The sequence below is a fragment of the Hemicordylus capensis genome, chromosome 2, assembly GCF_027244095.1.
Source record: "Hemicordylus capensis ecotype Gifberg chromosome 2, rHemCap1.1.pri, whole genome shotgun sequence".
Taxonomy (NCBI): Eukaryota; Metazoa; Chordata; class Lepidosauria; order Squamata; family Cordylidae; genus Hemicordylus; species Hemicordylus capensis.
The window spans coordinates 410203875-410218837 of NC_069658.1; the positions used below are offsets into that span (position 1 = coordinate 410203875).

General features: G+C 42.7%; 1 protein-coding gene across 6 annotated transcripts in view; it reads right to left on the bottom strand.

The window, feature by feature from the left end:
- PRKAR1A (protein kinase cAMP-dependent type I regulatory subunit alpha) overlaps nt 1–14963 on the bottom strand; it is a 33399-nt gene that overhangs the window by 2826 nt on the left and 15610 nt on the right. For all 6 annotated transcript variants that reach the window (XM_053287871.1, XM_053287866.1, XM_053287868.1 and 3 more), the window contains 5 exons: nt 10752–10798; nt 9500–9658; nt 6352–6412; nt 2074–2195; nt 578–659 (listed from right to left, as the gene is read on the bottom strand). In XM_053287871.1, the coding sequence (XP_053143846.1) occupies nt 578–659; nt 2074–2195; nt 6352–6412; nt 9500–9658; nt 10752–10798 (471 nt within the window). The remainder of the gene's footprint in view (nt 1–577; nt 660–2073; nt 2196–6351; nt 6413–9499; nt 9659–10751; nt 10799–14963) is intronic.

The following is a 14963-nucleotide window of genomic DNA, read 5'->3' on the forward strand; positions in this document are numbered from 1 at the left end:
CCCAATGTTTTAGAGAGGCAGAATCACTGTCAAAACTTTGACAGCTGCAAGACACACATGATCCAATCTGAAGTCTTTTGCTCTCAAGCTTGTTCCATAGGTTATTACAGAACTGAGATTACAGTAGCCTCCCCCACGATCCCGTATATTTTACATTAAGTAATATGTTGATTTCAGTGGCCCACACATTCTGCAGCCTAACATTAAATCACTCATACTTAAAGTAGTTCATGCCTGCACTCTGGAAATGCTACTTAGATGAGAAATGCATCAGCAACAGTCAAGCAACATGTTTCTAACCTAAGTAGCACTTCCAGAGTAAAGGCATTTGTGACTACTGGTGCACTGCTAGAAGCCCGCAGCAGTGTGGGCAGATCAGTGTCACCACCCATGTTAAGCTTCCTACCCAGGAAGGGTAGCAGGGGAATCCTTATGTACTTGTGAGCCTTATACAATGGGATGTAGCAAAGGAAAGGAAAGGAAAGCATCAATAGACAAAGTACTTTTTAAAATACAGAAGGTATAATCTTAAACTTTTAAATAGTACACTGTCAACTTAAATAGCAAGACAACTGACCGAAATAGTCGGATGGTGCAAGCCTGCCCACTTCAACGAATTCTTCATGCTCTGATCTGCGCTGTAACACAGCAGCTGTACCCTTAAAATTAATTAGAGAGTTAGTGACATATGCTGTACTTATTGTGTGCAAATTCACCAATTTCATGAGAGATTTAGAAAACAGATCCAATCCTATTAAACACCTTTAGTCCTATAAAGGCTACCCAGACACGTGATTAAATTACAGTACATATTGTCCAAAAGCATCTGTTTCACAATTAAACAAAGCATTTGTTCAGGTATGAACACAACCCTGCTGGATCCCCTCCCCCCGTTACTCCCCTCAAACAATGAGCAGATGCATCACATAAAGAAATCCGCCTTATTTATTTATTTATTAATTAGTGGCATCACATTTAAGTCCCAAGAACCAGTATTTTCACAAAAAGTGCATAAGCAGATTTTTAAAGAGAGATGTAGATTTTGTGATATTGGGTGAATGTCAAAGTTACAAAACCCAAATGATGAATAGAAACTGTTAAGAGTTATATGTGAGCTAACAAGCTGAAGTAAAACCGGGCAGGGCAGAGGCTCTTCCAGTCTTGCAGTTTGGGAGTTCTCCTTCACCCAGCATTACACCTGAATGTCCAGGTGGCTGCTGTGGCTTGGAGGACTTTTGTAGAACTTCAGCTGATGTACCAAATCCATCCATTTTTGGACCACTCCAGACCTGGCTAAAGTGATCCATGTCTGTGTTACTGTGATTGTGATTATCCATGATTGTATTACTGTGACGTGCTAAGGAGGAGAGCTGGTCTTGTGGTAGCTAGCATGACTTGTCCCCTTAGCTAAGTAGGGTCCACCCTGGTTGCATATGAATGGGAAACTAGAAGTGTGAGCACTGTAAGATATTCCCCATAGGGGATGCAGACACTCTGGGAAGAGCATCTAGGTTCCAAGTTCCCTCCCTGGCATCTCCAGGATAAGGCTGAGAGAGATTCTTGCCTGCAGCCTTGGAAAAGCCACTGCCAGCCTGGGTAGACAATACTGAGCTAGATGGACCAATGGTCTGGCTTGGTATATGGCAGCTTCCTATGGTGCAGACTAGGGTACCTAAAGGATCACCTTTCCCCACATGAATCTACCCAATCTGTAAAATATTATAGAAGGGGCCTACTGCATGTGCTGCCTCCAGGTGAACTGTCTGATGGCCATGTGGGGTAGGGCCTTTGCTGTGGAACTGTCTAGGAGGTTGGTCCCTTCCCTCCTTTGTTTTAGACACATTGAGAAGCTTCTTCAGACTGGGTTGACAGTTTCATCCTTCAAAGATGGTCTTATATTTTTGATAAGAATTTTTAAATTTTTTAAAAAAATATATTCAAATTGTTAATTGATATTAGCAGCTGTCCAGGGACATTTTTTGTGAAGGACCTCAATAAACATTTTCTAGATAAAGTCAGGCCAAAATACAACTGCAAATACCTAATATGTATGGCTTTGTTACTACTACTCACCTCTAGGATAATGAAGAACTCATCTCCTGGCTCTCCCTGCACCACAATCTTTTGTCCATCCTCAAACTGTACTGGCTCTAAAGCATCAGCTACTGTGAGGCGTTCCCATTTGTCAAGCGATTCTAGATTTGAAGAAAATCAGCTATTCAGCACATTTTGCTAAAAGTTTAGAATTATGTCACCTGTTCACTTAACATACAATATGCTGCTCCCACCTAATCCAACACTGCAACTGAATTAAGCAGACACCTGTTCTAGTATGATCTCTCACACTGCTACCAGCAGTTTAACCATCCATATATATAATTCTCTAAGGCATACCCATGGCTAATCCCGTGTGTGGCAGTTCTCGCAAGAGTTCACAAGCAGAAGCACTGTGGTGATTGGGCAGTGGGGATTCCATATGCAGATAAGGAGGAGGAGCCTGTGGCACCGTGGTGATTGGTCAGTGGGGATTCAATATGCAGATAGGGAGGAGGAGTGTGTGATGGTTAAGGTCAGTTGGAATGCAACTGTTACTGGTTGGAAGATGTTCTTGCTTGTAGAGGAGAGGAATCTATTTATATATAAGGATAGTGGGCAGGAAGAGAGGGGTCGTGAGGGAGAAAAGAGCCCCTTCAGGAGAAGGAGGCTGCTGTTGTGTGAATTAGATGAGGAACCAAGATGAACAAGATCTGTTAACTCAGGAAAGGAGAGATAGAAGAGGGAAAGAGGGGGGAGGAGGGGAAGAAAGACAGGGGAAGAGTGAGTGGAGGAGAGAGAAAGGGAAAAAAAGGAGGGAGAGAGAGAAAGAAGGAAGGGCAAGGGATGGGCCCAAGCCTGTCAGTGGGCTGAGGGAAATGTGCAGACTTGGTGATGGCGGTGGCAGCAAGGAAGGGCCCAGTCAACCACTGCTGCTGTTTGAGGCTACTGAGACCATTGGCAGAGGAAGGCAGGCAGGCAAGGGGTGGACCTGTCAACAGTCTGAGGGGAATGAGCGACCATGGCAATGGTGGCAGCAAGGAAGAGCCTGGTCAACATCTGCTCCTGCTGCTCCTGTGTGAAGGACAAAAGCAAGGGTGGTCACGAGGATACAACTAAGCAAAACAGAAGGAAAGGAACCCAATCATGACTAAAGCGAGAATGTATCAAGAGATCATATATTACAATGAAACAACTGAAAATATATACTAATGACCAATGAGACAAGGGTAAGAAAATTAATAGCTAAACCATGAGAGACAACTCATAATGAAACATAAATTATAATGGTAAAACATGAATAATGGTCAAAAAAATCTAGTGGAGATACTCCTAAACAAGGCAAATGTGGGGCTGCTGAAGAACTGAATGAGGTAGGCAGGGCTCTAAGCTGACTGTCCCTAACTGGCTAACATCAAAAAATAGCTGGAAAAAAGCCAAGAAATACATGAAAAGCTCAAAAACTTGAAAAATGGGGTAAATAGCCTCAAACCTGTGAACATCTATGAAACTCAAAAAGCAAAAAACAAGAAAGGATAAAAAACCTAAACCTAAACCATAAACCAGTTGCCAAGGAGATGCAAAGAACAATTGAAACCAGTAACAGCCAGTACTGAGGGACAAGAGGAAAGTAATGTCTGAGCACAGCTGCCAGATGATATTGTAAGTGGCGTAGTCTCAATAACATCCGTGCAGAGGTTAAGAAATGCAAGTTCCAAAAATAAGTCCAGTTGTGAGCGTTGCCTCAGTAGAGTGTGAGTTCCATAAATCTCAGACTCAGCCTCCACATGCCATTGTAGATAAATGCAAACGTCATATGTCAAAATATGTATGTCCAATCAGGTACGGATATTCAAGCAAGCCGTTTCGCAAATTAGCTTCATCAGCCTCCTCTAACATCAATAACTCACTTCTCAGGCTGGCCATACATATTTCGAGGCCGAATCTGAGATTTATGGAACTCACATTCTACTGAGGCAATGCTCACAACAATTTCTCATTCAAAACACAGGGTTAAAATTAAATATCAAACATACCATTCCTTACACTTACAGTCTCTGAAAAATGACTTAATGGCTCTATCATGCACACACACACACACACACACACACACACCCCAAGTTACCTACCAGTGAGCCATGGGCATTCACTTCAGTTTCATCTCATGAAAACTGCTCTAGTCTGCCTGGCACTGCCCAGTAACTACCTGGTTTGGCTTCTGGAAATTTCTGGGTTTTTCATTTCTGTTTCTAAGCAGACTCAAGTTATATATGCAAATACAAAGGCTTCATTAGAGGATTGTAGCTTGTGGTGGGACTGGGCCGAGGCATTAAGACAAAGAATAATACAGGAAAGGAGGTTGAGTAGAAAGAAACAGCAACACAATTTAATAGTTTTAAGGACAACCTAGGCAACTCAAGAGACTTCTGCAATTGCAAATTGAAAACATTTAAGATTATTTTGTTTAATAAAATGTGTTATTTTGTTTGTGTATGTGACTTATATCTTACTGCTCCTAATGTACTGCTGCTGCATAGGCAGCTTGACACAGGTAACAAAGAAAGGTATCCATTACATTTTAAAAAACAGGTATTATGTATTTCCTAAATTATTAAAAATCAAGTTACCTAAGAAGTTACACATTGTGTACCCTCCAAGATGTTGTAAATGCTCTATTGAATTGAAAATTAACATGCTTTAGTGATTGGATCTGTAGTACTCTCAGTAGTATCAGTGGGGAAAATGATTTAAATCAGCTTCTCTTGGTGATTTAAACCAATCATTTAAAACATCTTGATTTAATCCACCCTGCCAGAAACTAACCCAAATTATATCTGAAGGACTGTATTTTGGTCTTCACATAAATTTTTTTTCTCTCCCAACCCACCCATAAAGATAGGCTTGAGCATTTATAATGTGCTGCATACTAAACAGATTACAAATCTGTGCTGCAATTTTCGAGGGAAAAGACATGCTGGTGTTTTTAAAAATGTTTAAGAATGTATGCTTCTGGGAACATTATAAAAACAGAAGTCACTGAACATTTCCATTTGACATATTCAAGATAGGTTAGTATCACTTAAATGTCAGGAATCTTCAAACCCCTGTGGATAACAAAAGGGCACAGCACTAACATACTAGCTTCTTGCACAGGGTTGCTTTCGATCTACTGCAAAGGGCACAAAAGGGGAGGGGCCTGGGGGAGGGGAGTGGGGGGCAGAGGGAGTTGAGGGGTTGGGAGGGGGAGAGGAAACTGGAGAACTGAGGGGGGAGAGGAGAGGTGGGGGGGGTTGGAAGACTGTGGGGGCAGTGGGGAGGGGTGGGGTTTAGAGAACCAAACTGAAACCATGAACCGAAGTCTGCGGTTCGGGCTGGATTTGGACCGAACCATTGGCCCGTGAACCAGTTCGGCCGAACCGACCGGCCAGTCCGATCCGGCCGGCCGAACCAGTTTGGCGGTTCGAGGGGCTGTGCTTGTGAAAGGGAATCCTTCACAAGCACAATATTTTTTTTATTTTTTTGCTTAATACTTTTATTGTCATTTTATTGTATGTTTTTTGACTTTTGTAAACCACCTTGCAATTGTTTTTAATGAAAGGCGGTATATAAAAATGCAAGAATAAAAATAAATAAATAAACAAACAAACAAACAAACAAACATGGCAAAACTAAAAACCAAAAGCCCCTTAAAGACCAGCACTGAAAGGAATTCTGAAGCAGTGCCTTGACTTAACCAGTGTTCCCTAGAAGCAGGATTTAATTTAACAACCAGACTAGCGCTGTACATGACCAAGGAAGTTTTGCACATTCAATGGGGGAGAAGTAATTTCCACCAGTCTTCCCAGCTTCCTTCTATAGCCCTCTGCATATCAAGACAAGTCCCTGAAGGTCCTGCAACCATGAGAGACATTTTCAGGAGGCACAGTGGGCTGCAGAGCAAATGGAACAATCAGCAAAAATAACCTCTTTCCCATTCAGTGGGTGAAATGTTAATCTAGATGTCAGTCACTATTTGAGAAAAAGCAAGAGACATATGAGAAAACTAAGAGAGAAATGAAGAAAAAGATATATAGTGGAAAGGGTGGAAAGATGAGATTGGTTTAAAGAGTACATGTAAAAATAGTTGAGAAAATACAAGAACATCATCAGAACAGCCCTGCTGGATCAGGCTCACAACCCCTCTAGTCTAGCATCTGGTTTCACACAGTGGCCCACCAGATGCCTCCGAGAAGCCCATAGGCAGGAAGTGAGGGCTAGAAGAGCAATAATGCTGCAAGATAAGCACAATATTTACATCTCCTGCATCTTCACACTCACCCAGTATTGACACTTTACTCAGAAATTCTTCATACATCTTTCGCTTTCTCAATGTGCTGCCCTGGAAAGAAAGCACAGACGCATCTGAAAATGACTTTTCTGCAAAACATTTTAGAATACCATAAATAGTTAAATAGGCCATAGAAACAGTGAGACATTCTCTCAAATATAGAACACTGACGACTTGTTGAAATGCCTTGAATGTTACCATAGTCTCTTATCGGATTGATACTTCAGAAAAGAAATTGTGTCGTGTGCCAACTCAATTTAGCGCTAGACCACTCAGGCCCTCTAATTTCAGACACAAGTGCTAAGTAAGTATGTACAATGTGAAGCTGCTTGGGCCTCACCCACTGACTAGGGATGTGCATGGAACCAGCGGGGGCCAGTTCGAAGGCGAGGGGGTAACTTTAAGGGCGGGGAGGGTGCAGTTTAAATCCCCCCCCTGACCTGCCACGTTTCCCCCACCGGCGCTTGCTTAAAAACCAGTCCAGCAGGATGGCAGCATACCTCCCTGCCACCCCATTCTCTCCTTGGACCAGAAGTGACTGGAAGTAGCCCATGCACACACACGTTGTGCTCACGTTGGGCACGTGCACATGCCAATGTGTGCATGGGCTACTTCCGGTCTGAGAAGATAAGGAGGCAGCGAGGTACGCTGCCACCCGTTTTAAAGCGAGAGCTGTTGGGGAAAATGCGGGGGGGGGTTTAAACCCCACACAAACCTTCGAACCACCAGGTGTTCAAACCTGTTTGGAGGCCCATAAAAGGGCCTCTGAATAGGTTCGTGCACATCCCTACCACTGACTGCCTGACATGAAATCCCAGACCAAACCGTAAAGGACAGAAACATGCCATTTCCTCAGGGTGTTATTCGCACATGGTTTCATGCTGCGGGGTAAATGTTGAGCAAAGCCGCTTCAAATAGCACTCGTGGCATTGAGGGAAGCAGCCCCTACCCTCCGCTCTCAGGTTTTGTTTTGATGCAAGTTCACATGGCATGCCTCTGTGTTTTCCTTCTAGCCAATGGGGACAGGGGGGCAGGGGAGAGGGAGCTTTCTAAAGAGCTATTATCTGCATTTCTAAAGAGAGTATCCCTCTTATCATGCTAATGATTCTACCTCAGTGCCTCTCCCTATTTGCTCTTGCTTTCAGAAAAAGTAGCTTAAAACCAGCATTTAAAAAACCCAGAAATACATCGAGATAAGCTAGACTTTGCAAGACAAAGCCCGAACGGTGTGTGGAGTGGGTCCAAGGATCTCGAAGGGAATTTGAGATAAGTTTGGCTGGTGTGTGAATGCACACACTCTCTTCCGAAGGAGATTTGGGGTAATCCAGGTGGGTTCCAGACCTTGCTCAGACCCACCACCACCACCAAAAAAACAAACCAAAAACCCCACCTAAACAAAACCCCCCCCCCCAAAACCCCAGAAAAATTCATTACTTTACCAGAAAATTCAAAAAAACTCTCCGATTGGGGAATGAGACCTCATACAGCTAGGGAAAGACTAATGTCGCAGCGAGATAAGAAATTAAGATATTTGCAAACTTCAAGCCCTCACTGACTTGAAACTCCCAGATAAAACCACAAAAGGTTTCTACATGCTGTTTTCACAGGTGGGTTCCAGAACTTGTCCAGACTACCCAAAAAATGTAAAAGCCTAGGAAAATGTAGTAATTCCCTTCAAAAGGCAGGAAAACTCTCTCATTGGATAGTTTGAGTCACGAGACTTCATACAGCTAGTATGAAGAGTCCCAGTGGCATAAGAAGTTAATATGCTTGCAGACTGCAAGCTGCTTTGCTAATATTTTTATTTTAAAAAATAGGCCTCAAACTATTCTGGCAAGAGAATAGTTGTGCAAAGCACCACATAGTGGTCCCCTCTGAAGGATTAGCTGTGTAGAACACCATACACATATCAGTGCCACAGTTAATGTGCTGGCCCAATGTCTCTGGGGAATCCATCAGTCCAAAATTCCCAACTGGGATACTTAGCACTTCTTGCTCCCAAAGATTATTTGCTTTTAGCCTTTAATATAAGTGGTGGTATTCCTTTTTTACTGAAACATCCGTTCATTCAACTTCTCAGATGAAACCTTTTGCCCCTTACATGCAATTTAGGGGGGGAAATAACATTAGCTGGAATTCAGCACATTAAAAATCCACAGCTCTCCATAGTGTGGAAAGGAAGGGTCTTTGCTTCTCCATTTGATATCCAACACCAAGCACACCCTGCAGTTGTGGTCCTCAGAATCACAGGCTTTGGGTATTTAAGAGAATGTCTTCTTTGCTATGAACCACACTGCCCATTGAGATCACCTGGAGAGGTTTGTCTGCAGTTGCCACCGGCTCGTCTGGCAGCTACTCAGGGATGGGCCTTCTCCATTGCTGCCCCGAGGCTTTGGAACACACTTCCTGCTGAAATAAGAGCCTCTCCATCTCTTACAATTTTTTAAAAGGGAGTCAAGACGCATTTGTTCACCCAGGCTCTTAATTAGATACTGTTTTAATTGTGTATTAATTGTGTTTTAGTAGTTTTAATGTTTTAAATTTTAATTGTTGAAATGTGTTAATCTTTTTATTGGTTGTTTTTTATTGTCTTGTAAACCACCCAGAGAACTGGCGCTTCGGGCAGTATACAAATGTGTTAAATAAATAAATAAATAAAAGTTAGTTTTAAGATGCTACCCTAAGGATTTATATTCAGCTATCAATTCAAAAATCTAATTATAACTCAAGAAAAATTACAAACTTGAGCAGGATACTAAGTTCTAATAGTGTGTAAGTGTGCATTAAAAAGGTGATATATATATTAGCATGAAAAAACAACCTTGAAACAAATGTAACATAGTAGGTATTTCAGTGTGATTTTATAAAGAGAGACAATTAAACAACTCATTGCTTTTCTTTGTGAACTGCAATCATGACTGAAGCCGATAGTCATTTATCTGATAGTCAGTAAGGGCACAATCTAGTCAGAATAGATCATATAAGCCTATCCTTAAATTTCTGTCATTGAAACCCAAATTAAAAGTGCTTAACTTTGACACTTACAATATTTATTAACCTTACATTTTTCCTATATGCTCAAGGCAACTTATACAGAATAGACAAATATTAGAAGACTAACTCCAAAAGACAACTTACCATAAGAATTCTTCTATAGCTGTCTCTGTCAATACCCCACAGCTTCACATTAGTTTTTGCTTTGACAGTTGCTGCTCGGGGTGTTCCATAGATCAGTGCAAGTTCTCCAAAGCTGCCCCCTTCCCCAACACTGGTGGCCCATTCATTGTTTACATATACCTAGGAAGGCAACACATATCAATGAAGGAAGGCAGAAAAGGCTGCGTTTGTAGTAACCCAAAAATCCATTACATTGAGTTACATTTTTAGAAGGTACCCATTTAGAATGGAATATTGCTGAATATTCTAATTTTGTTACTCTTTTATTGTACTAAAGAAAATGGTGTTGAACCACTGATATTAAAAAAACATGCAGCACACACACACAGGGCTGTTCTGGGCACCATGGGGAGCTAACAAACTCTACCCAGATAGCTCTGTGTAGGCACAGAACCCATACTTATGGAGGTCATCGGATCACAATCCAATTCCTACAATACTCCATTAATTAAGCAATGCACATTTATATCTTGCCTTTCATCCAAAGTCAAGGAAGTTTACAATCCTAATAAATATAATCAGAATGTAACAAGTGTTACATCTGCTGCTGCTCTGGCTCTTCTAACTGCTGCTCCTGAAATATGGAGAAAAATGGGTCCCACATCAAATGTCCAGTGTTTTTGTTCCTGAAGGCAGGGCCTCTCCTCACCCTAACAGCTGGCTCCTCTGCAGTTCCTGGTTCTTGCCTGTGGCAAGAGGTGGCTTATCAAGGCTGCAGGGAACAGTAATGTAAGATATCCCATTCTCAAGCCACAGGTGTCAAAACCATTATATTAAGGTGCCAAGTGATTTAATTAACAGGATGTGCCACTTAATGTGCCAGTATTACCAATTTATTTTATGATTTTTATTGCTTGTACTGTACATTGCTTTGAGTACAGGAAAAGCAGTCTATAAGTGTTTATTGAAATGTCTTACAAGATGAAAACAAAATAATTTTGAAAAACCTTCCCTGAATTTAGTAGTTTCTAAGCTTTTTAGTTCAATATCTGAGTTCAGTTTGATGTGGGCTATGGTATGCCAACCAAGTATTAGATGCACATCTCAGGAAAGACTAGAGAGAAAGTGTAAACACAATGGGGAAAGTTCGGGTCCTTAATATTTCTTTTGTCTTAAACTTAAGAACTTGGACATATACCCTTTTTCATTATTGCATTTCTATAGCACTAAGTACACTAAAAGCATTGAACTAACAGAGTTTAGAGAAACTTACATCCATTTCTCCTTGATCAACAACATAGAAATTATCCCCTTCATCACCTACAGAAAAAAATTAATACTGTTTAACAACTACTAGCTAAGTGAAGCATTAATTTTAAAAAGAGTTAACTATTTACCTGTTCTGCTATAGCATCTCTCTCACACTCACCTTTCTACTCTGCATTAACTTGGAATAATCATACTTTACCCCCCTTCTACATTAAAAGAGTGGCTATGCAAATTACATTCTCAAGTATTATTTAAAAGATGGAAACACAATCTGGAGTATGACAGGGAAGTTAAGAGATAACTAATTCATGTCAACTAATCTTGAGCAGGACTCTCTGCTGCAAATGCGAATACTGGCAGAAATTTTTTTATCTGGCCACAACAGAATGTCAAGGACAACACTGCATTGGGTACACCAGAAGAAATCATATCTAAGCAACAATGGACTGCTAAATACTACATTTGGGATAGGATCCCATTGTGTTTGTAGAACACTTTGTGGAGCAGATTAGTAAGCAACTGCACAGGATCCAGTGCTCACATGGCTAACTAGAAGACTTGCCTGCAACTAGGGCTGAGCAAGATCCAATTGTCAGCCTCAGAAATTATCAGTAGGAATTGTTGCCTAGAAGTCTGTGGCAGAACAAGTGTACCAAATAGCAACTGGGAAAGACCAAGGACAAGTGCAAGAAGTTCTACCTGAATAATCCTGGCACCAAGTGGAAAAGACAGGTTGCTTACCTGTAACTTATTATCTGGAGGTGATTCGTTGTCAGTCATGAGAATGGGTTACTGTGCCTGCGCAGGGACCTCTCCGATGGCTTAGCTAGCTCTTCTTTGTCACCCCTCCCTGCTGTGCACGTGCTCCGTGCCTTCCTTTTCTCGGCAGCCGGGCACCATTTTGACTCAGGTTCTTGAAGATCCATCTGATGATAGACGGCCCACACATCGTGGGATTCATTGATCAAATAGGTAAGTCAGTCTTGTTCTTAGAATGCTGCAGTGGGGAGGTACGGGTGGGGCTCATGACTGACAACAGATCACCTCCAGATCATAAGTTACAGGTAAGCAACCAGCCCATCTGGAAGTAATCCACTGTCATCATGAGAATGGGTGACTAGCCAGCTTTATTTCCATGGTGGAGGGTGCAGCCACTATTGAAGGATTATCTTGAGTACCTCTCTTTCAAAGTTGGCCTCTGCTGCCATACATAGATCTACAGCGCAGTGCTTAATGAATGGTAAGTGTGTAGACCATGTGGCAGCTGCACATGTCCTTAAAGCAGAGACTAAATAAATGTGCTGCGGAAGTAGCATACACCCTTGTGGAGTGTGCCTTTAACAGTTTGGGAGACTTTTGATTCTGTAACTTATACGTTAAGAAAATTAGCTCCACCAACCAGTATGAGAGTCTTTGTCTAGACACAGACAGGCCCTTATTCTTGCCTTTGAATAAGACGAAGAGCATTTTGGTTCATCTAATACATCCTGTCCCCTTTAGACAATATAGAAGGCATCTTCAGAGAGTGTAGTGCTTTCTCTAATTGTGATTCCGGCTCTTGAAAAAAGGAGAAGAGAACAATATTCTGATTCAAATGGAAGTCCGTTATGACCTTCGTTCGGCAAGAAGGCTGGGTCAGTACGCATGACTACTTTATTAGGGCAGAACTGCATGTGGGGAGCATCTGCCATTAAGGCAGTCAGTTTGCTTACACGGCGGGCAGTAGCGATAGTGATCAGGAAAACGGTCTTGAGTGTAAAGTAACGTAGGCTTGCCTCAGAAAGTGGCTCAAAGGGAGGTTCCATCAGGGAGGCCAAAACCAGAGATAGGCTCCATTGTTCAGTTGGGTGTCTTATGGGGGGGTAAAGATTATTAACATACGGCAAGAACTTCTTGCATAGAGGGTGAGAGAAATCAGAATGACCTTGCCAGCCATTATGTTTCGACGAAATAGCAGCCAAGTGGACCCTTAGGGACACATTAGCCAAGCCCGCTTCTTTTAGGCTGGTTAAATATAACAAGACTTGAGCAGTAGAGCCTTGAATGGGTGGAAACCATGTTCTTTTGCATAAAAAACAAAGTGCTTCCATTTGCTCATGTAGCTTCTCCTGGTGGAAGTTCTATGAGAGTTCAAAAAGATATTTTTTAATAGCCGACCTTCCACGCTGTGAGTTGTAAGGTCCACAGAGATGGATGTAATATACCCCCCATCTCTTGACAGTAGATTGAGGTCCAGTGGGAGGTGGCAATAGTCATTCCCCATCAGTCTGAGTAGCGACGCAAACCATAGTTGGCGGGGCCACCATGGTGCCACCAAAATAGCTTGTGCATTGTCCTGTATGAATTTGCTTACTATTCTGTTGATCAGGGGTTGCAGAGGGACATGTAGAAAAGGGTTTTACCCCCAGTGGTGCTGAAAGGCATCCCCCAGGGATCCATGCCCAATGCCCGCTCTGGAACAATCTTGTGGAAATTTCTTGTTTGTGGCCAAAGCAAAGACATCCACCTGAGGAACTTCCCTATCTTTTCACCAGGCGGTCTAGGCACGACTGTTTCAGCTGACATTCATGATGTCATTGGTTTCTGAAAGTCCTGCTGAGGTCATCCGCTAAGATGTTTTGCAGTCCCTTGGTGCATATCCAAGAATGTCATCCTAGTTGCTCTCCACATCAAGTCCACAACTTGGTGCTCAGAGCACACAGGGAGCCCAACACTGTGTGACCTTGTCGGTTTACATAGGCGATCGCCATAGCATTGTCCAATAATAACTGCACAATTGTGCCTTGAATCAAGGGAGCAAAAGACTTGAGTGCCACGTAAGCTGCCATCAATTCTAAAAAATTGATGTACATACATCGTTGTTGTACTGTCCACAGACCTTGTACTCAATAGGTCCTGCAATGGGCTCCCCAACCCAGGAGGCGTCCGTCGTGACACACAGCGTTGGAGTAGGGGAATAGAAGGCAACACCACTCAGAAGGTTCTCTGCCTTTGTCCACCACATTAGAGAGTTTAGAACTCGTGGAGGGATGTCAAGGAGAATCGCTTGGCTATTATAGCAATAGCACTTACATTTATATACCGCTTTATAGCCAGAGCTCTCTAAGCGGTTTACAATGATTTAGCATATTGCCCCCAACATTCTGGGTACTCATTTTACCGACCTCGGAAGGATGGAAGGCTGAGTCAACCTTGAGCCCCTGGTCAGGATCGAACTTGTAACCTCTGGTTACAGGGCAGCAGTTTTTTTACCACTGCGCCACCACCTATTGACATTCGGGCGGAACGATCGCAGATACTATAGCTGAAGAGGGCGCATTCACAAATTCATGTAGAGAACTGTGGATTTACATGATGCTATGAAACCTAGCAGCCTCTGGATCTGGCCAGCGTGTTGTTGAGGGTGATCTTTGAAGCGACACACAAGGGCGCAGATGTGATGGTACCTGTCGAGAGGTAAATAGGCCCGTTTCATTTGAGTAGCCAACACGGCCCCTATGAAGTCTATCGATCTGGCCGCTCGAAGTTTGGACTTGGTCCAATTGATTTGAACTCCCAAGTCTTGCATGAGTCATAGAGTGAACTGGATCTGAGATTCCAATTTGGATCTGTCACTGTGTACTAAGAGCCAATCATTTAGGTATGGAAAAACAGTGATCTCTCGCGTTCGTAAGTAGGCGATGGTCACTGACATACACTTGGTGAAGACTCAGCGCTGTAGATAAGCCCAAGAGCAGAACCCTGTATTGGAACGCTTAATTTCCTATTGCAAATCTTAGGAACTTGTGATGGCTGTCCTGAATCTCGATATGAAAATATGCGTTCTTGAGATCTAACATGGCAAGCCACTCCTCCTCAGCTAGGAGTAGAAGAATTCGCTGCAACGTTGTCATGTGGAATTTTAGCGTATCCACATCTTGATTCAGGTTGCGGAGTTCCATAATAGCTCTGAGTCGTCCATCCTCCTCGGGGACGGGGAACCAGCGAGAATAAAAACCTCTCAGTCGGTCTGTCCACCGCACCCGTACTACAGCACTTTTTCCAACAGGGCATGCACTTCTTGCCACAGGGTTGGGGTCGGAGGGGTAATCTTGATGCCCTTGAAACTTGGCAAAGTTATGAACTCGATGGCACAGCCAGTGTTGATAATTCATAAGACCCACTGGTCTGATGTTATCTGGTGCCATGCCGAAGCATAACTGGCCAGTCTGACAAT